Source organism: Hippocampus comes, unplaced genomic scaffold (assembly GCF_001891065.2).
Source record: "Hippocampus comes isolate QL1 unplaced genomic scaffold, H_comes_QL1_v1.1 scaffold135, whole genome shotgun sequence".
In the NCBI taxonomy this organism is placed as follows: Eukaryota; Metazoa; Chordata; class Actinopteri; order Syngnathiformes; family Syngnathidae; genus Hippocampus; species Hippocampus comes.
Window position 1 is genome coordinate 2,297,005 of NW_017805583.1, and position 22,315 is coordinate 2,319,319.

At 40.7% G+C, this 22,315-nt stretch overlaps 2 protein-coding genes across 3 annotated transcripts in view; both read left to right on the plus strand.

Moving 5' to 3' along the window:
- Positions 1–9,025, plus strand: part of adcy3a (adenylate cyclase 3a) — a 31,331-nt gene extending 22,306 nt beyond the window's left edge. For both annotated transcript variants that reach the window (XM_019879992.1, XM_019879991.1), the window contains exons 16-21: positions 499–657; positions 796–942; positions 1,820–1,933; positions 2,021–2,147; positions 3,530–3,654; positions 5,144–9,025. In XM_019879992.1, the coding sequence (XP_019735551.1) occupies positions 499–657; positions 796–942; positions 1,820–1,933; positions 2,021–2,147; positions 3,530–3,654; positions 5,144–5,323 (852 nt within the window). In that variant the 3' untranslated portion in view covers positions 5,324–9,025. The remainder of the gene's footprint in view (positions 1–498; positions 658–795; positions 943–1,819; positions 1,934–2,020; positions 2,148–3,529; positions 3,655–5,143) is intronic.
- A 975-nt stretch (positions 9,026–10,000) lies between these two features.
- Positions 10,001–22,315, plus strand: part of wdr26a (WD repeat domain 26a) — a 16,211-nt gene continuing 3,896 nt past the window's right edge. The window contains exons 1-13 of the mRNA XM_019879993.1: positions 10,001–10,931; positions 13,030–13,129; positions 13,240–13,296; positions 14,565–14,701; positions 16,311–16,408; positions 17,229–17,385; positions 18,559–18,697; positions 18,796–18,936; positions 19,139–19,258; positions 20,616–20,761; positions 21,175–21,253; positions 21,359–21,488; positions 21,633–21,827. Of these exons, the coding sequence (XP_019735552.1) occupies positions 10,636–10,931; positions 13,030–13,129; positions 13,240–13,296; positions 14,565–14,701; positions 16,311–16,408; positions 17,229–17,385; positions 18,559–18,697; positions 18,796–18,936; positions 19,139–19,258; positions 20,616–20,761; positions 21,175–21,253; positions 21,359–21,488; positions 21,633–21,827 (1,795 nt within the window). The 5' untranslated portion in view covers positions 10,001–10,635. The remainder of the gene's footprint in view (positions 10,932–13,029; positions 13,130–13,239; positions 13,297–14,564; positions 14,702–16,310; positions 16,409–17,228; positions 17,386–18,558; positions 18,698–18,795; positions 18,937–19,138; positions 19,259–20,615; positions 20,762–21,174; positions 21,254–21,358; positions 21,489–21,632; positions 21,828–22,315) is intronic.

Sequence of the window (22,315 nt, forward strand, 5' to 3'; positions counted from 1 at the left end):
TAATTCCCCATTCAAATTGTTGCATGTACAATTCACCGATGGCACTGGCAAAGAATGGGAATCTGGAGCGCCATGAGAGGCTTTTTAAAATGATACACATACGTACGATAGTTTCTGCCTCTGCGTCAGATCTCTAGTAAAGTAGGCAGTGAGTTCCTTTTCACAAACTCAGAAACTCTTGTATCTACTTTATTTTTTTTGTTTTGTTCATGTTAGAGGCCGTTATGTCTGTTGCTCATCACGGCGTGTGTGCGTACGTATGCACGTGTGCATGAGCGCGCCATGCGTGCTCGTGCGGTAACAGGTCGGTCGCGGGAGGTTTGTTGATTGAAAAGTAGATCTTTGGTCAAAAAAGGTTGGGGAACCCCTGCCATACAGTATTATATAACAGCAGTTTTTCAAATAGCATGAGAATTTTGGTCTCTCTGTTGACATTTTAGACATTAGAAAGGTCTATGTTGACAAAGCTCGTGATGAGTTGCTGTTGTTCCCCTGAAGGTGGAGAAGCTTGCTCGCACCCTATTCCTGTGGAAGCTTGAGGTTCATGAGCAAAAAGAGAAGGTATATGAGATGAGACGATGGAATGAAGCGTTGGTGACCAACATGCTTCCTGAACATGTTGCTCGACACTTCCTGGGCTCCAAGAAAAGAGATGAGGTGACATCAACAGATTACTGCTCTTTTTTTTCCCCAAATGGTCCTTCACTCTGTTAGTACAGTATACGATTTATTGGGTCCAACAGATATGGATAATTACCAACATTCTCAATTTCCTGTTAACTTGCTGTGTTCTAGGAGTTGTACAGTCAGTCGTATGATGAGATCGGAGTCATGTTTGCGTCCATCCCAAACTTCTCCGACTTCTACACAGAGGAGAGCATCAATAATGGAGGCATTGAATGCTTACGCTTCCTCAACGAGATCATCTCAGACTTTGACAGTGTAAGTTGGTTTACCAAAAGTTCTCTTCTGCATTAGTTGTTTGACACTGTCAGGAATAAACAACAACAACATTTCGACAGGCGACAGGGTGGCCGACTGGTTAGCACATCGGCCTCACAGTGCGCAGGTGCAGGGTTCGTTTCTGGCTCCGGCTTTCCTGTGTGGAGTGTGAATGGGAGCGCAAATGGTTGTTCGTCTCTGTGTGCCCTGCGATTGGCTGGCAACCGAGTCAGGGTGTCCCCCGCCTACTGCCCGAAGACCGCTGGAATAGGCTCCAGCACCGTCCCCCCTCCCCACACCTACCCCTCCGCGACCCTTGTGAGGATAAAGCGGATCGGAAAATGGATGGATGGATTATTATTTATTAGTTGTAAATATATCAGTTTATCTACCAATGCCAGTGGTCCTTCTTGTTAGAGGATTTGGAGCATATGGACTGGAAATGAACCCTTCACATATTCTCGCCTCATCTCTTTGTTTTGCACATGAACGTCCCTTAAATTTGCAAACCATCGCAAGCCAAGTTGTAAGAACCCAGTTCCTTCACAAATTGTGGGTAATGCTTTCTCTACTGGTCATGCAACTTCAAAAAGGAAAATAAATAGTTCTCGCTTCGGGTCATAGAATTAATTTGAATTGGGGTACAAAGTATACCCTGATCGTGATTTGGGTACAAGTAAAGTATCTGTGTTTGATGTACAGTGCTGTGAAATTGCCCCCTTCCTCATTTCTGTGTTCTTTGCATATTCATCACATACAAAGGTTTCGGTTCATCAAACCATTTTTAATATCACACAGAGACTACCCAAGTAAATACAAAATGAAGTTTCCAAATGCCAGTTTAATTTATTAAGGCACAAAAAAAAATCCATTACAGTTGCTGGATGAGCCTCAGTTTCGCTACATCACAAAAATCAAGACCATCGGAAGCACCTACATGGCCGCATCAGGGGTTACTTCTGATGTCAACAATGGGTACGCCTGTACCAAGGTCAGTATGGTCACTCGACATTGTTGTGTTTTTCTGTGTCACTGATCAACTTACCACAAAAATATATTCATACTAATTGTTCGGTAGAAGGAGGAGCAGTCCGACAAAGAGCGCTGGCAGCACCTGGCAGACCTGGCGGACTTTGCGCTAGCCATGAAGGTCACACTCATGAACATAAACTACCAATCCTTCAACAACTTCATGCTACGAATCGGTACGTCTTCACAGTTTAGCTGCTTTCATATGTGGTTTGTATTTGATTATGTAGCGGACCCCAGAATGCTCGCAGTTTGGTATCCGCAAATTACCTTTTTTTTTTTCTCAATATTTTTCATTTTGTGGTGGTATATTATGGTTTTAGCGGGTGATCCCCTACATGTTTTCCTGTGTTTTCCAGGGAAAATGTGTATTGAATCATTATCTGTGTTTTGGGGACTATTTATTTGGGTTATTTATTTTCTTTTTTCCCTCCAATGCACTATTCGTAGGCCAGCCCCGGTCCCGATCCCTCACTAGTAGAGGGGGTTCACTGTAATATTATAACACAGTATATAAATAAAAGCTTATAGGAGAAACATTGGCATGACATGAAAGTACTAATTTGGCATAGAAACATTGTCTGATTTGTAATCACAAATCTATCAGTGGGCTTCCAGCAGATTTTATAAATTTATCATCCGCTTTATCCTCACAAAGGTCACGGGTGTGCTGGAGCCTTTCCCAGCTGTCTTCGGGCAGTAGGTACACCCAGAACTGATTGCCAGCCAATCGCAGGGCACACATAGACAAACAAGCATCCGCGCTCACACTCACACCTAGGAACAATTTTGAGTGTTCCATTAGCCTGCCATGCATGTTTGTGGGATGTGGGAGGAAACCGGAGTACCCGGAGAAAACCCACGCAGGGAGACCCACAAAACCCACAGGGAGAACATGCAAACTCCACACAGGAAGGCCAGAGCCGGCATTGAACCCTGCACCTCTACACTGTGAGGCAGATGTGCTGATATTAGTTCAATGAATGAAAAAAATATAAAAAATGCAAGTATTCATTTGGAATGGACCTGACTGACCAAATTCTTGCTTTTAACCCATAAAGTCTTCATGGAAATTGCTATTTGCTAAATTGATTTGTTAAAATAACTTTTTGCGTGAAATAAACCATCTGATACGTCACCCTTTTAGGGGTTCTACAGGAATTCCAGAGTGATACGGGACTTGAATGGTATCCTTCAAATGACCATTTATGAAGTCTAATTTCCCATGCATTGTTAATGTACGGTTGAGTTGTCTGACCCAAATATATTCTTTGAATGTATTACCATATCTCTGGAGTCCTCTAATTAAATAGTACAATCTACAATAAACAAAACAAAACAAAAAAAGGCTGTCTGATGACCCAAATACAAATATGGTACACGAACCAACGATGGTTTCAGTTCTGTACTGATGAATGAAACCCGGAAGGAAATGAAAAGGAAGGAAGGAAAATATACATCGATACTGTAAAAGTATGATTCTCAGTCACTTGTAATTTGCAAGACCTATTATATATATTTTTTTGCTTCTTTGTTTTTATCCATGGTCTCCCATCAGGTCTGAATAAAGGAGCAGTTTTAGCAGGTGTGATTGGTGCCCGCAAACCTCACTACGACATCTGGGGAAACACAGTGAATGTTGCTAGTCGTATGGAGTCCACGGGGGTGATGGGAAACATTCAGGTATCGTAAGAGTTTGTACCTTATTGTCAAGATCACATACTCTTTCACATGTTACTGAATTTAGCTTTAGGGTGTACAGCTTTGCAACTATAGAGTAACCTACATTTGAAGAAATATTTTCCTAACCAGCACTCTAAGCACTCTGTCAGATTTAAATCAACTCGCAGATGAGAAGAATAGAATCAAAGCAAAGAAAACAACGAAAAATGATTCCCTGCACTTGGATTGTTTCAACGAACCCTGTAAATGTAGCACTTTTCTGTGAAACCAAAAATTGTCCTCAGATGTATCCTTTTTACACCCCTCACCCGTGTTCTGAAGCTGAGCCAGGATTGGTCATGACCTGAGCCCTGAGCAACTGTGATGTCGTTTTCAGTTGACAGCAAGTGGCAAAATGGCCGCCCCCTGAGATAGACAAAAACAGGTGGATTTTACTGCTGAACTCATATTCCCCAAATCAAATCAATCAAAAGGCCATATTTAGTCTAGTCGGGCTGTATAAAACATATTCTTGTCAAGAAAATGTTGAGGTTCACTTTTCCTTTGAAGGAATTGTCTGTACATTGTGAGAGATTACATAGCTCAAAGCACAGATCTGGGCAAAGGTTAAAAATAAAATCTATGGCATAGATGACACCACAGCAAACACGATGGTTTCCATCTTTTCAAAATAGAAGAATTTTGGAACCAGTTAGGACTCTTCTTAAGTGCAGTGATTGATCACAGGAGAAGGGGTGTGACACATGATTACATAATTGAAGTTTGCCAAAATGTGCTTCATCTGGTCTGAAGCAGCCAATCATTAAATCTGACTTGAATGCCAAGTTTAATGTCTAAAGGAATGACAGCATTCAACTCTTGGCCAACACCATACCTGCAATTAAGCATGATGGTGGCAACATCATTCTCAGAGGATGTTTTTCCATCAGCTGAAAGTCGGACGTGAGAGCGAGAATGATACAGCAATGTACACTTCAGAGCGCTGTGGACCTCAGACGGGGGTCAAAGGTTCACCCTGCACCGGAACAACTGTCCTCATATTCCAGCCAAGATAATGAAGGACTGACTTGAGGAGTCTGTGAGTGTCCTCGAGTGTCCCAGCCAGAGATCAGACTTGATGCAACATTTCCGGAGGAATCTGAAATTGGCTGAGATTCAACTTCCTCATCCAGTCTGATGAAGATTGACAAGATCCGCAAAGACAAATGGAAGAAGCTACTCAGAAAAAGGCGTGCTAGGCTTGTAACATCATTGTGAAAAGGGCTGAGGCTGCAATTGCTGGCTTCTAAAAGTATTGAATAGTGGGGGGTAGATATTTAAGAAGAAGAAAAAAATCATGTTACCTTTATGATGGAAGATATTAACATAATCAATTTTAGGAGGTTATGGTTTTAACAATAATATTTGGGAAAACTAGCGTGTGCTAAGAGTATGTAGCGCTGTAGCTAAATCTGGATAATTGTATGCTGTTGTGTGTGTGTTCCCCCAGGTGGTGGAGGATTGCTACAACATTCTCAAAGAGTATGGCTTCCGCTTTGTGAGGAGGGGGCCTATCTTTGTGAAGGGAAAGGGGGAGCTGCTCACTTATTTTCTCAAGGGAAGGGACAAACAAGGTTCCTTTCTGAATGGCTCCTCTGTCACTCTTCCACATCAAGTTGTGGACAGCTAAGCTCAAACATAAAAGAATCACAGCACATGTATGCTAAAGTTGTGCAAAGAACTTTTGAATGCAAAGTCATTTGCCTTGAAACCATGAAATGCCCTCATAATCTTTAGACACTGCCTCCACATCTCTGCGTAGCCACATCTTTTTGCAGGCTCTGCTGAAGACAAGGTTGACAGCTCCAATTAATTACCGCGGACATGCTTAAACAGCCGTCTGTGTCAACAAGCCGCTCTTTACTGACGATGTCTTCACCTCTATGGGAAGCAATTCCCTTTTTTAATGCCACTAGAGAATGTACTTGTAATTCAGTGCCATCGTTGAATCGTTTGTGAGGGGGATACCGCCCGGTTGGAGTTCTGGCTTTACTTCTTTGTGAAAGTGTAACATAATACATCATTATGTGCCAGTAGTATAAACATGTGACACTTCATTCAAAGGATTACATAATTAAGGTCATGGTGATGGAATTTGCAGACAGAAAAGAATGGGAGAAAAGTCTGTTTTTGAAAAACAAACCGCAGACTGGAATCACACTGTGACTTCAACATCCAACTATCTATATTTGCAATCCCCAAAAATTTGACCGGAAGCGAGCTGTCATGTGGAGCGGGGGCGTTCATAGGTGTGTGTGTGCGTGTGTGTGTGTATGTATCTGCATTGCTGGATTTCCTCAGTCAATGTATTGGTTCCCCGTGCTCTTGGCCGGGCAATAGGTTAGTTGAGTCCGTACTGTCCTGTCCTGTCCTCTCCTGTCTGTTCATGAGATCTCGAAAGCACACTTAAACTGCTGGCCTGGGCCATCAACATGAATAATAGGTAAAACTGTGCATGTTTTTGGACAGAGACAAGATTGGAGCCACAGAGCAGATACTGTTTGTTTTACTCGTTGTTGGTAGATAGAAGTGCCTATCACAGATGTGATCACCAAATTTTAGATGAAGGATTCCACTATCTCAAGTCCACTATTCCTTTCTATTGACTGTGCTTTTAAAGAAGAACGGCAGTTTATTGTGACAGCGTTGTTTTTTTTTTGTATTTATTGTTCTAGCCATTTGATGATAATATTATTATACACAGTGAGCTTCTGAAACTACTGTCGGCCCAGCAATATCAGATGTAGACTAGACTGTCTAACCAAACTTTTAGCCAAAAATCAAACTATATTATTATTATTAATTATTATTACAATGACTTAAGTTTTTTTTTCTTTCGTTCTTTCTTTGCAAGTTCAACTTATTGCTGATATGTGAGGCCTTTGGCTATTTGTTTGACCTCTTTTTGTTCATATCAGGGGTCCTCGATTTGAAAAGGTCCAGTTCAGGAAATTGCATTCAATGATTTTTCACACTGAACTAGAAGGACAAGAACTTTTCTCAAATGCATATTCAATATTGCTTAGGACAGGATACCCGAAAATGCTTAAAACAGGCTAGAAAATGAACCAAATACAGTAAATATGAAAGAAACATAGACAAAGTTTTGCATGTGAGTATAATCGGAGTTGCTGCATTTGTTCTTCTTGAAATACTTTTTCAACAATAATACATAAACAATATGAAATAATCTTAACAAAACTTGTTTTGAAGTGTCCTATTATCTGTTTACCCAGTTATCCTCACCCCTTTCCTACCTCACTGAAAAAACACTTGCAGCACTCGCAAAGCCACTCTGATTAAGCCATTTGATTGGCAGAGTTGTTACATTGGAGGAGATATCGTGCACACAACATTTCCGCTGTGTATACAGTATACTCGATGATCATAAAAAATACCAGAAAGCTGCGCAGGATTAAATAAGACAACCTAAATCCCCCCCAAAGTCGACCTGGTTAAATTAATCAAAGTATTCATCAAAATTTGGCTCCACATAGAAAGGCCTGAAGTCTGCCAATTAATCACCTCTGGTTTTAGATCATCAAACTTTTTTTTTCTGTATGGGACCAACATCCCTGTCATTTTGGGGATGTAAGAAATAAGAGCCACGCAGTCGTAAAATGTCTTTCCTTTAACAACAGGGCAAGGAAATGGACAAGAATTTCGTTCAGAGGGACAAAATAAGTCAAGTGAATGTGTTTTCCCCCGTTTTTTTTATATGGGGCGGGGGTGACTGCTGATGTTGTGCTTGCACCCAAGTAAATAACAGGTGGAAATGGGATCTCATCTATTCTAAATAGTTGGCTAGCCTCTGTTTCGTTTTGGTTTTGACCAGTGATGAAAATAACTACACTACTTGAAAGCTTCAACAACTGGCAAACAAACCAGTGATGGAAGGTCACGGAATTATACTAATAAGGGTACAATTTTGAGGTACCTGCACTTTACTTGAGTCTTTAAATTTGTTTGTGCCATTCATCTGCTTTAGATTCCCGACATAAATTTGACAGCTTTAGTTACTTCTCAGGTCAAAATTGTATACAAAAAACATGAATTGTACACACGATGCCATTTTTGTTGAAATGTTCCTCTCCGTGTCCTCTTTAAAAGAATGTGTGTAGTTTCTGTCATGTTTAATTTATTGAGATGTTCTGTCATAATGACATTTCCAAGTTTTATTTTGTGATTAGGAATTTCACACTAAAATGGGACCACCCAAGGTTTGACAACCACTCAAGTAAACAAGTGGGTTTCATGCAAAGTACAGTACTACAAATATATATTTTTTGCATGAAATAGTCTTTTTGGGACGATTTAATGCAAAATCAGTACCGTTACGTAGGATATTCAACCCACCAGTCCAGTTGTATTGCTTCTTTAAAGGAAGCAAATGTTCTACGTCCTGTTACTTCGACCAATTTTAACATCATGGAATTGTTGCAGAACCATTTCATGTCAGTTTGTCCATTTCTGGTCAAATTTGTTGGAAAATGTGATCATTTCGGCACCTTTAAATAGAACAGTCGAGTCAGCAGCGCATGCATTGTTTTCAGGTGTTGGCAGAGATGACAGCATCCTTCTGCATAAAGTTGCCATTTTAGATGTACAAGGTGGCAGCCGGGACACACAGGAGAATTAGTAAACATTACGTAGGTTTTGATTCAGTGTGTTTAGGAAACCTCTGCTGTAGGACGGGATCAAAGTGCAATAGTTTCCTCTGAAAACCTTGACGTGCTCTTTTAAGAAAAGGATAAGTCATACCTTCCCCTTTAAGTCATATTTTTATAATATAATGTAAAATTGTGCTCCATTTAAAAAAAAAAAAGATGCTGTTGTACATAAGAGTCAAAACAGTATTTATGGGTGAGATGAATGAATTGCAAACACCTGGGACATTTTTTTTACTCATGTGAAAGTGCCAATTCTCATGAAATGATTAGTTGTTAAAGCCAAAACATGGATTTGAGAGTGTTTCCTTGTTTGTATTTTCAAAGCATCGAAGGAACAAGATAGCACTTTAAATAATGTGTTAATTCCATATATTACGTTGCTAAAGCACTTCTACAAATCCAGCGAATAGCACCAAAAGACTGCATAGATTTCTCCAAGGGGTTCTAGTCCCCCTCAATGCCCCAATTTTCTTTCATTGACTCTCGCCTTGACGACAATGAGCCCACCGCTGTTTCCCACTTGATTTATATTGTAGAGGTCTACTGTATCACTTATGAACATTTGATGCCGAGAATGCTTTTTCATTTTAAATACTTATAAGTCGATGTTGCCGTGTTCATTTCAGTTGTCATAATAAAGTGAGTTGATTTTTTTCTTTTTTTTTATGTGAGCCTGTCATTTTTATAACCATTTTCTACTGAAATCAGCAACATATTATATTCAAACAACTCCCTGATCTCTTCCTTAAGGTCCGTCTACTGGTAGGCCTATATTCTTTGTCCTCACTATAGTAAGGACTACATGTCACTATAATGTAAAACTGGGCTAGTTGACATCTGCATGCTGATAGCACAACAGTCCTAGTGAAGTGCTACATGTAAACTAGTAGCATTTTGTCACTAGTAGTACTGGTGGCGTGGAGTTTAAGTGCAATTTTGCCCCACTGGTAACATGTAGTTGCCTTACTAGTAAGCAAAGCTTTTCCAATTACTCTGCTAAAATGTTATACAGTGTTGGAAGGCAATAGTGGAAAACATGGCAGTACAACACAGTCATTTTACATAGTGCGCTGAATTCTTATCTGCGAGGACAAAAGGCAAGGCAGCTTTATTTGTGTAGCACATTTCATACACAATGCAAATGCAATTCAGTGTGCTTCACACAAGCAAAGACAACACCTTAAAGCATTTATGAACACAACAGTGAATGACATTAAGAAGTAAAGCAGAGAAAACAAAAGTATCTTACCAAAATTACTTAAAGGGTGTACACTGATGGCATTTAAACACTAACAGAAATGTAAAAAAAAAATACAGGTAAATCGTTTAAAAGTAAAGAAATGAACGTTTTAATTTGGATTTCTATTTGCATGCAGCATTACAGCTAAGTGCTGCTTAACCATGTTTACTTTGAGCTCCAGGCTCCACTAATTGACCCAAGTCTGCAGATCTCAGAGGCCTACTGGGTTTATGTTAAATCAGCATTTCTTTAATGTATTCAGAACCCAAACCATTTAATGGCTTTATAGACCAGTAGCAGAATTTTGAAATAAATTTTACAGCTTATCGGCAGGCTCGTGTAAAGCCTTTCAGACTGGAATAATGTGTACATGAACCATGAAACTGGGTAACAAATGGGCCCAATTGTTATAGTAGTGATTGTTTGAAACTTAACCCGAAATAAGGATTAGTTAGTTATTTGTTCTAACTGTCCCACATCGACTCTTTTTCTATGGTACTGGCTCTCCTTGAACTGTCCTCTGGTTGCACTTGCATCCGGGGTGATGCTGTAACTGGTGGTGGCGCGTATAATGGACATGGAGGGATCAGGCACGTGTGCGCCCCCTAGCGGTGACGCCGCACGTACAAAAAGACATGAAGGAATTTCCGCTGACGTCACTGCGTAAGTCCATAACAGGGCTGCAGCTGTCTGGAAGCAACAATAACAAGCCGTAATAATCAGTAACTTCAACGCGACCGAAGCGCTATATGACAGCGCCAAATATTACGAAATCTCGCAAAATGTGGCGGTAGGAATAATTGTCGCCTTCGTCTCTTCGTCCTCCGAGTCGAAGTGTTAAGTCTTTTTTTGTCGCAGCAACCGCCGCGTATCGAACAGCAGATTCGGCCGCGAGGGAACGAGACAGTTGGGGGCTGCATCTGGGTCAGTGGGCCTATCGGCGGCTTTGCCGGTGGTTTCGTTGCCCCCGCGTTGTCCCACTGCGTCTGTCGTCCTTTTTTTTTTTGTACTCGCCATACAAAGTGTGCTAACATGCAGGCTAACGGGGCAGTGCCGGACCGAGACCCTGAAGTGTCCAGCCGAAACGGTACCCAGAACGGCGATTCGTCCGCCGCTGGGGCAGCTCACTCCAATGGACTTGTGTCAGCCACCAACAATGGAAACCCAGTGAGTAACAACAACGGAGTGTCAGCCCAGCCCGCGTCCAACAACATCAACAACAGCTCGGGCGACATCAACTGTGGCGTCAAGAAAAAGAAGCGCTTGTCTCAGTCTGAGGAAGACGTCATCAGGCTCATTGGGCAACATTTACACGATTTGGGTCTCAAGTAAGTGAACTGGAGTGGACTTTACAATGTGCATCAATACGGGACGCGCGCGTGGTGGCAGATGTCACATTTTTCAACTATTTTGGGGAGAAAATTCTGTCAGTTCTGTCTTCTATGACGACAATGCGCTACTAACGTCAGTTATGGGATGACAGCGCCGTCAAACGTGAATTCCGAACATATAACAAGTGCGCCATCGGAATACGTATTTGCAACCTTGTTTTCAATGAATAGCTTCGTGTCACATGAAGTCGGGACATGGACCACGCTGTTGAACCTAAAGCCTGTTGTGTCACACTGTTGTTGGCCCACCACAATGACTGCTTGCATGAGTGACTGAGTACCTTCACTTCTAGAGCACAGACACATTGTGCAGTATCATCATCTCAGTTAGTATTACGCATTTTAACAAAACTTGATCATTTCCATATAGACAACAAAGCAATCTAATAAAATAACGAGACCATTGGAAGAAATAGTGCAGGTCAGATCAGGAAACCCAGATAGGGTTTTGCAGCATCGATCTCACCTCATAATACACATTCATACAGAGGACGTTCAGGAATATCAACAACGTAACTTCAAATAAGTGTTGTTTTTGTGTGTTACAACATGTATGTTTATTTGCACCATTCCATATACATGATAGCCAAAGAGAACCAATTTCAATAGTTCTCTCTTCACTATTTGAATTTATAAAGATCATCAGGGTTGGGAGGGTTACTTTTAAAATGTATTATCATACAATTACCTGTTAGCTGTTAAAACATTTTAGTGAGCAACACAATCCAATTACTTTCATAAAGTAATGTAACTTGAATAAGTTTAATTACTTTTGGATTACTCTCATGCCAAATATGGTAATGAAGATGACAATAAAAATAGATGTTGCTACAATATACATTTCTATAAAGTGGACTCCCACTCTGTGCGGTAAACTCCATCAGCATACAGGACGTCATCGAAAAGATGAATGGCACATGTTTGTTTCTTCTAGAGCCTTTTTTGACAGACAGTCATACATTGCATTTTAATACCAAAAATAGCTATGAAATACTACTAGATCGCTCTGTCTTTCTGAAATAACTTGGAACTTAGTTGAGCTTCCCTTGTATTGGAATTTGGGTTAGATTTTATGATAGATCTTTTCACCGTAATGTCATGTACTGTCAGGTGGCAAAACCTCAAGCAAAATCTGATTGCACCACTCTTAAACAAACACTGACATGTCATTTGACCAACGCAGACTGCTTGAGAAAACTGGGTAAAGGAATTGAATGATTTTAGCTCCCTTCTCTACCGCTGTAGTAGGATTGTAAAAGTTTTTCATTTTGACTTTTTTTTTTACTTCAATTAGTTTTTAGAACAGATGTTTTTTTAAGCTTTTATATTTTGACAATGCTTTTGTTTTAGTTTGTTTTTTTATTAATTTTTGTATTAGTTCTTTTTTTTTTTCTTTTTTTTTAATAGATGAAATATTTGTAGGCGGCAGGGTAGCACGTCTGTGTCACAGTGTAGAAGTGCAGGGCCTTCCTGTGTGGAGTTTGCATGTTCTGCCTGTGCCTGCGGAGGTTTTCTCCGAGTACTCCAGGTTCCTCCCACATTCCAAAAACATGCATGGCAGGCTAATGGAGCACTCTAAATTGTCCCTAGGTGTGAGTGTGAGCATGGACGGTTGTTTGTCTACGTGTGCCCTGCGATTGGCTGGCAACCAGTTCAGGGCATACCCCGCCTACTGCCGGAAGACTGCTGGGATAGGCTCCAGCACACCCGCGACTCTTGTGAGGATAAGTGGATTAGACAATGGATGGATGGAAGTATTTGCCAAATTGTATGATTAAAAAAAAGATGTCACAATACGAATTGTGTTGGAAAAAAAAAGTAAAATTCAGAATTAACTATTCGACCTTCCTTCTTCCATACGGACATACAGTGAGACTTAAATAAAAACGTGTGTGTGTATATGTATGTGTGTATGTGTGTGTGTAGCAGTAGCCACACACACACGACACAAAAAGTCACATGTCATGAGAGGGGGTGTACTAACAGGTCAATGTTGTGAATTGATTTTGTCCTCTGTGACGTCTATTGTTAACAGTCAGACGGTGGACCTCCTCATGCAAGAATCTGGGTGCAGGCTGGAGCATCCCTCTGCCACAAAGTTTCGCAATCATGTCATGGAAGGAGAGTGGGACAAGGTTGAACCAAATTATTTACTGCTCTGCCATATTCCCATGAGTACAACTATATAGTATATGATTTGTCATTTGAAATAAATAAATGAATTTGCTTAACCTTCCTAATTTAGGCGGAGAGTGATCTAAATGAGCTGAAGGCACTGATGCATTCTCCTACTGCTATAGTGGTGAGTACCCCAGACTGACACCTGCGCACCTAAACACAAACTTTTGTGGTTATGAATATTCATGAATGAAAGACATGACATCAGATTGAGTATGTGGAGTGTTTTGAGCTCCATAATGGGTCAATCAGATGGGCTCCAGATTAGCACAATTGTCTGTATGCGCACCATGAACCCACCAATTATATTAGCAGGGCTAATGCACTTTAGCTCTTCAACTTGCGCATTTGCAGACTTTGAGGCACAAAGTAGCACCTATTCATTTGTAGCGTTGAAGTTTGACATGTTCCAGGCACACGGTTCTCATGTCTGCTTCACAGTCAGAGATCTTGGGCTCTTGGCCCTTACCAATGTTTGTTTTGTAGCACATTAATTACTACTCAATTGATCATGATTTGCTATGATTACCATGACGGCTCACAGAATGCAGATTATGATCAGGCTGTTCCATTTGGAAACAGGTCCAAGCCTTAAATTCTTGGGATCTCCCGATCATCATTTTTTTGGCACCCGAGTCAGTTTTTGGTTTTAAGTGTCTGTCGATACAAAGTCCCGATCTCCAAAACCTCGGCAATGAATTTAGAAAAAAAGAGAATGCCTCTGGTTTTTCTCAAATAAATATCGAAATATACATACATCAATGTGTATGGACCATGACACCAAATCGGTGCCAGTTGCTTTTTGTAACACTCTCAAAAGAAGTATCTTTTAGCTTACTTCTCCCTCTAAACGAGCTATGAAGACAAACTCATCGCTCTGTCTCTGCCTGCAAGAGATCTGTGCGCAGCAGAGGAGACGTGTCTGTGGGTATGTGCAACTGCATCACTACTAAAAAAGAAAAATGCGTGTGTGTGTGTGTGTGTGTGTGTGTGTGTGTGTGTGTGTGTGTGTGTGTGTGTGTTTTCACCTGATACCGGATCAGCTGAAAATCACGTGATCGGCCCCAATTTCCGATCATGTGATCGGATCGGGATATCCCTCTTAAATTCCCTTATCTTTATTTCCGACATGCTCTGATATCCAAACACCCTGTTCTAGTTGGGGTTTTAACACCATACCCGCCGGAAACTTTTTTGACCACGTCTCTGCTTTGAGCTTTATCAACGTTCTTGTGGCAGATGTTTTGTATTGTCGAACTTAGTCTAGAGGGTTTCACTGTCAGTGTTGATCATCGATTAATTGCTTGGTTAGAGTGTATAATGTGCAATACATATCATGTGGGATTCACATTGCCATTTTTTTCTTTGCTCTCTGAACATTGAACTGTGCAGCGCATGAAGTTCCTCCTGCTGCAGCAGAAGTATTTGGAGTATCTCGAGGATGGTAAAGTCTTGGAGGCTCTGCAGGTTCTCAGAGCCGAACTCACGCCTCTCAAGTACAACACAGAGCGCATCCATATTTTGAGCGGGTCAGTATACCAAATCCTTCACATCATTAATCCAATAAATTTGAAAAATTTATATTTTGTGTTGCCTTTCTATTTTTTTTCCAATCCCCTGTTTTGGTTGAAAGAGCATAATCGTGGGGTTTTTTTCCCTTTTCTTCAATGAATATAAGCGTTCTCACCAGGACCGCTTCATCCATTAGGCAACATAGTCAGATGCTTATGGCGCCATGACCTTTAGGGGCTGTCAAAAGATCAAGGGGGAAAAAAACAAGTTAATTTTACTGTAAATATATAAAAACTGGTTATTGTTATTAACTCCTAAAATGGAAATGCTAACATTCATATGTAACGCAATGGCCTAGATATAGGGGTCATTCCAGAACCGGTGGACATTTTGGCTTCAAATGTCTTGAAAAATAAACCTTCACTTTCATTAATAGGTAATAAACTATCAAAGGATTGATTATCTTATCTTAGATCAATTGTGCAATTTTTATTACATGATTATTTGATGTTTACCGACAATAGAATACTGTAACTTCATATTAGTCTTATAGATGACCAGAATTTTGGGAGCCAATCACTGATTGCTGATCAGCGAGTTTTAAAAAAATAAAAATGATATCTGATCAGAGATCTGATTGCGATATGGAGCCAAATATCTGTTTAAATAACTTGTTTGTTGACTGCACATTTAAAAGATTTTATTTTTTTAGTTTTTTAAAGGGCACAGTGTATATGAATGAGCATTTACATATAAATAGGCCAGATTATAGCCATTGGCCAGTTTCCGTCTGTAGTCCTTTGGCAAGTTGTAACAATTAAAGTGATCTTGGGTACTGTTTATCGAGTACCAGTTGAAGCATTTTTGCCAGTGTTTCGCAATCTTCGGAATGCCTCAAGGAAGCAAAATAGAGGGTGAAAAAATCGTGTGTTTTGAATATATATTTTATTTATACAAACATTTTTGCGTTGCCAAACGAGTCAAACTTGTGTGGCAGAAGGAAGGGAAGTGGGACACTGGACATTGTACTGACATTGCCTTATAAGGTATCGATGAACGTGTCTTGGCGTTTAAATCTTTGAAGGCAGTGAAAGTGTTACGAATCAAGGTCGTCACATTAAATAACAGTTGCATGCATGCGCATATATATATATATATATATAATATATATATATATACACACACACACACACACACACACACACACACACACACACACACACACACACACACACAAAGATAAGTGAAGCAACTTAAAAACTGGATACTTGTGATGTGCATTGCGTGGTCATCATCAGCATTTGCAAAATTTCACCTGTGATGTTTTATTTTGCAGATCTGCTCAATAATATCATCGATCGATAAGCGGATTAAAGACATGAGGGCCGATCAAAAAATGTGCATAAAATGCAAAATACTGGCCGATCCGATCCAGCTAATCAGATCTGTGTAAAGTCAGTATGTTATTTTATATTTTGAATTGGGTCACAGGTGTACCTTCTAATCTACACTGTTAACATTGAGATTTTTTTTTGAAAGGGGTGGGGGAGGGTTAAATTTTCACAACAGTCATATCAACTCACTGTCTTTGACACTAGTTAAGGAAGTTGATTGTGTGATTTGAAGGTACCTGATGTGCAGTCACGCAGAGGACCTGCGAGCCAAAGCGGACTGGGAAGGCAAAGGCACTGTATCCCGAACAAAGCTGCTGGACAAACTCCAGAGTGAGTACATTCTGACTCATCCACACCAAGTGTACACAGTGTATTGTACATTCTGCACATCCTTGGGCTTATCATGCCTTTGCTGAAATCCTGCAGCTCATTTTCTACATTTTACCTTTTGTTTCTGGTGTAATCAACATTTTGTTTGGGTGATTATATTGCCTGATATAATTGATGAGATTATTACACATTTCAGAGGAAATGAATTTTCTATGAATCAATTTAAGTCAACATGTTTCGTCTTCACAGTAATTCAGTGTGATGCATCGCTTAAGGGAGTTTTAAACCGCTGAAATCTACTTTTAACACCGTTATAATTTTTTCATAGAATACATCTTATTTATTTCAGTTAGTCGTAGTTGCATGTCTGATTCTTTTTTCTTGTATTTGCCTTCAAAATAACATGTTCAAGCAGATTTGTTTCCCCCCCCCCATTTGTATTTCACCATTTCCACAAGATTGACAGTGACAGTCACTGTACAGTATAGTAGCAAGACTATTCATTGTGTCACTTACTAGAACAGCATATGCAAATGAGCTTGCCTTCAATGTGCTGTCTGTCTGTTGTTTCACTGTACTTGGACTGTCATGACAAAAATAAACTGTTCACTTCCAACCGGACAGGAACCAAGACCGAATTGTTTCTTCCTTTGCAGAAATAAAATCCATCAATGTTTCATGTATTTCACTTTAACCCCTCTCCATGTGTGATTGATGCCTGGCAGAAGTAAATCAATGTATATTGTCAATTTATGAAAAGTTGTTTTAGCAAAGGCTGTTTCTGTTTACAATGCAGTGTGATCTTTCTGCGTGTGTGCAGCCTACCTGCCTCCGTCAGTGATGCTGCCTCCTCGCAGGCTGCAGACTCTGCTAAAACAAGCGGTGGAACTACAGCGGGAGCGCTGCCTCTACCACAATACTAAGCTGGACAGTGGACTGGACTCTGTCTCCTTGTTGCTCGACCACGGCTGCAGCCGGTAATCCACACAGTGTATAGAAAGCCTTTCTGATCTCCTTGTTATTAAAAATTATTGACAGTTTTTGGTGGAGCTTGGCGATTTGATGATATGTAATGTGACGACGATGGAAGTGAGTTTGTGATTTTTTTTTTTCATTTTGTCATCTGCAGCAAACCGCATAATTATAAGATTGGTGGAGAAGCGTGATTTGTGGCAAACTGAACATTAATATGAGGAAGTGAATCATATAGTCATCCTATGTTTCCAAATCCAAAGTGCACATTTAAATCTAAGAGTCAATGAAAATTCAGAAATCACCAGATGGGTGAATGCAAATAACGAATATGACTGCTTTGGGAAAAAATAAGCTGCCAATTTGCATGTTCTCCCCGTGCCTGCGTTGGTTTCCTCCGGGTACTCTGGTTTCCTCCCACATTCCACAAACATGCTTGGCAGGTTAATGGAACACTCTAAATTGTCCCTAGGTGTGAGTGTGAATGGTTGTTCGTCTATGTGTGCCCTGCAATTGGCTGGCAACCAGTTCAGGGTGTTCCCCGCCGACTGCCCGAAGACAGGTGGGATTTGATAAGCGGATCAGAAAATGGAAATTATCAGAGGGAAGGCCAGTGAAGCCATGCTACTTGCTAAGCTAATGTAATGTTATCGATTGTGAAAAAACTAATTAAGTGCTTGGGAGATGGAGTACACTTCACAGCGGTATCGCTGGAACTGCATTAAAGCAAAATAACAGACAATTCTGTAAGTGTCTGGAGAGAAAATTACACTCAGTACACAGCTAAACAAGGAATGGTCCGGTGTCCCATACGTTAGCCAGGAGGAGTGGCCTCAAAGTTCAACTTTGGGCTGAAACTACAATGACTTGTCATTTCTTAATCCCCCATATTTAAACCAACAGTCCCATCTAGAAGAGTAAAAAAAAAAAATACAACTCATTCATGAAGCAAATTTGAAGTTTCATTTTCCGAACAGAAAAATATACTGTGGTATATCGTTATTGTGAAATAAAATGGGCTGTATCGTCATCAAGATATTTTTTTCAAAGGGTCGCAAAGCCTTTTGAGTGTAATCATCACCATTTCAATAACACATTTTATTTTGAAATACTGTATATAATTGATATGAATTAAATTTAAAATGGTTTGTGCAATAATTGTATGTTGCTGTTTTTAGGAAACAGTTTCCCTGCTACACACAGCAAATACTTACCGAACACTGCAATGAAGTCTGGTTCTGCAAGTTCTCCAATGATGGCACAAAACTGGCAACTGGCTCTAAAGACACTACTGTCATTATATGGCATGTTGACATGGTAATGTTTTAACTTGTCATCATGCTACTGTATGTCGTCAATTTGGGATGAGTTGGAACTTTGGAGCTGGAACTTTGTGTGTGTGTTTTTTTTAATAGGAAACAAGGCAGGTAAAGTTAATGAAGACTCTGGAGGGTCATGCGTATGGAGTTTCTTACTTGGCATGGAGCCCTGATGATGCCTACCTGATAGCATGTGGTCCTGACGATTGCTCCGAGTTGTGGCTGTGGAATGTACAGGTAAATTCATCTTAGCCCATTTGCAACTACATCAGCATGTGACCAGCTGTGCCAACAATGTTGTCCACATGGGTGGGTGTTATTTACAAAAATGTGAATGTTCACTCACGTTTATGAGATAAAGTGGGTGGGTGACATGATATCAACCTCCCCTGAAGGGACTGGAATTGAGTGCAACGTGTTCCCCTCTCTGGTTGTTTAGACGGGGGAGTTACGAACAAAGATGAGTCAATCTCATGAAGATAGTCTCACTAGCGTGGCGTGGAATCCAGATGGCAAACGCTTCATCACTGGTGGGCAGAGAGGCCAGTTCTACCAATGTGTGAGTATCTTTCACAACACGCTCACAAATACGCATTTACAGCTCACACAAACAATACAATTTCACTGCTAAGCAGTGGTAAACGGTTAATCACTGAGGTTGCTAATCAAGCTGTCCTGCTTGCTCATACTAACACATATATTTAAAAAAAAAAAGAGAGAGGAAAAAAACGTTCCGAATTATTTAGTAGTTGTCATGTTTTGTTTTTTTAAATAAAATGCATACTGTCAAATCATAATTTCCCCTATGTAACTAGCTTGTTGCAACACCTGAATGGTTTACCAAACGACCTCCCTAAGGGGCACTGTAGTTAGTATCCTTAAATACGATATTCAGCACCCGATTCAGTGTACAAATGTGTGTGCATGTGTTTGAACGATAGGTGAATGAGGTCGCGCTATGTTTGTTTAAATTATTTCCAAACGTTTGAATACATTTCGAAACATTTTTCATTCAGCAGGCTGGCTGTAAAAGGGTTGGGAAAATACTTTTTTTATTGGGTCTTTTTTCTGTCATGGGATCAAAATGTCTATAGCAGTGGTTCTTAACCTTGTTCGAGGTACCGAACCCAACCAGTTCATTGCACATTCACCGAACACTTCTTGAGCGAAAAATAAAAATGTGATTTTTTTTTTTACAAATTCAACACATTAAAAAATGCATTTATTAAAAACAGAAAAAAGTCGATACAAATTCAAGTCATAAGTCTTTTTAATTGTATGATAGAGACTTTGTCAAAGCCCTGAGACCGATTCACCGAACCCAGGTTAAGAACCACTGGTCTATAATATATTTTGATAGTCCCTGAAGGAAACCACGATCACGGCATTTGCCGTGGATTTCAAAGCTCTCCGCGGAAATTAGGGCAAGATTCAGAATATTACATTTCATGTCTTTATCCAAAAAAAAAAAAAAGACAAAAATGGACATACGTTTATTTTTTTTCACAGACACATAAGTTTTATTTCAAGCTCATTGACTGAAGCACCAGATGCAGAAGCACTGACCTACAAGAGATGATTTAGGACTGTAGCACTCTTTTGCAGAACTAAGTGATGGTTCTGAACCTGGCCGAAGGACTGTATTAGCTCAAGAACAGTGAAAATGATAGTTTGAGAGTGATAGAGAAAGCGAGTGGTCTTGCGGATAGAATTAGGAAAATCATTCCATGAGAGAGAAGTGAAGTCAGATGGAGGGAATTTCTGCTTCAGGTTATTGTCAAATGAAATATGTCATCTTATTCACGTTACTCCAGTTATACTGAGTATCGAATGTCTCATTCCGAAATGTCGTTGTGGCCTGTTAGGATTTGATTTCCATTCTCTTTATAATTTTTCATGATGTGTCTTTTGAACAGGACTTGGATGGAAACCTTCTGGACTCATGGGAAGGCATTCGTGTGCAGTGCCTGTGGTGTTTGGGAGACGGACGCACCGTCCTTGCTTCTGACACCCACCAGCGCATTCGTGGCTACAACTTTGAGGACCTGACGGACAGAAACATGTATGTCAGTCACGCAAAGCAGCACTTATTGCACATAAAGCTCGTTTCAGCCGCTGAGGTATGACTGCGACAAATTCACACAGCTGCATTCTTCTGGAGTTTTCCCACTTCTTTGGCATCATGTCATATGCAGTTCCTTTTGTTTGTGTGTGTGTGTGTGTGTGTGTGTGTGTGTGTGTGTGTGTGTGTGTGTGTGTGTGTGTGTGTGTGTGTGTGTGTGTGTGTGTGTGTGCGTGTAAATATTGTCAACTGAGGGACAAAAAGGGACACACATCAAATTGCTAACTTCTTGCAATAAAAAAGAATAATATTAATAATATCTACCAATAGCAGATTAAGAGGGTTTTTTTTTCATTTGACAGAAGTAATTTGAAGGAGTCCAAAGTCTGACTTTGGTTGATGGTTTCTTTCAGAGTCCAGGAGGACCATCCAATAATGTCCTTCACAGTCTCCAAGAATGGAAGATTAGCTCTGCTCAACGTTGCTACCCAGGTCAGTGGCTGTTCACTTAACGCCATTAAAGTGGTGAAGCTCAAGCTACTGGCTCCCTTTTGAGCTCAACGCTTCTCTGTAATGTGATCTCGACTGTGTTGGCAGGGAGTGCACCTCTGGGACCTGCAGGATCGGGTGCTGGTGAGGAAGTACCAAGGGGTGACACAGGGCTTCTACACCATTCACTCCTGCTTTGGAGGCCACAATGAGGACTTCATTGCAAGCGGCAGTGAAGGCAAGACATCAGCTTTGATTGAAATCTTTGTTCGGTGTCTTTTGTGTTTCACTATCAGGATGTTCCAGAATTTCTGACAGCATCACTATCCACCAATATCCAACTAGTGCCTGGTGCCAACTGACAAAAGCTGTCCTTTCACAGACCACAAAGTTTACATCTGGCACAGACGCAGCGAATTGCCCATCGCAGAGCTGACTGGACACACGCGCACGGTCAACTGTGTGAGCTGGAACCCCGTCCTGCCCGGTCTCCTGGCAAGCGCCTCCGATGACGGAACCATCCGAATCTGGGGACCAGCCCCCTTTCTGGATGTCCAAGACGCAGACGGACTCAACGGTAAGAAAGTCTACTCTGGCCTTAACTAGGAGACTTGCACAAATCTAGGGGTGGAGTGTGGGGGGGGGGGTTCCACCATGCCACAACACTCAAGAATAAATAATGACACCGGCCATTTGTAATTTGTATTTGTAATGTCTTTATGTGGCCTCCCACAGACCAGGAGTTAACCTAATTAACATCTCAAACAACTGTCACGCGCCACAATTCTTTCTACTGGGTGAGCAGGAAGTTGGTCCAGCACAGCAATGTTCTTCTTGGCCAGGAACTGTCCGATGCTCAGAGCTTTTTGACTATGGCGTGTTGTCATGAGAAAGCACCCACCATTTGTCCTGCCACAACTCTCAATCGTCACACACTGAACGCCACAGGATCTCTTTGTGGACGTGCTAGCAGGAACTCTCAATTCGACTTTTGACTGTACAGGAATTAAAAAATGTTTAAATAGATGTCAAAGATTGGTCCATCAACTGATTGGATTGGTTATC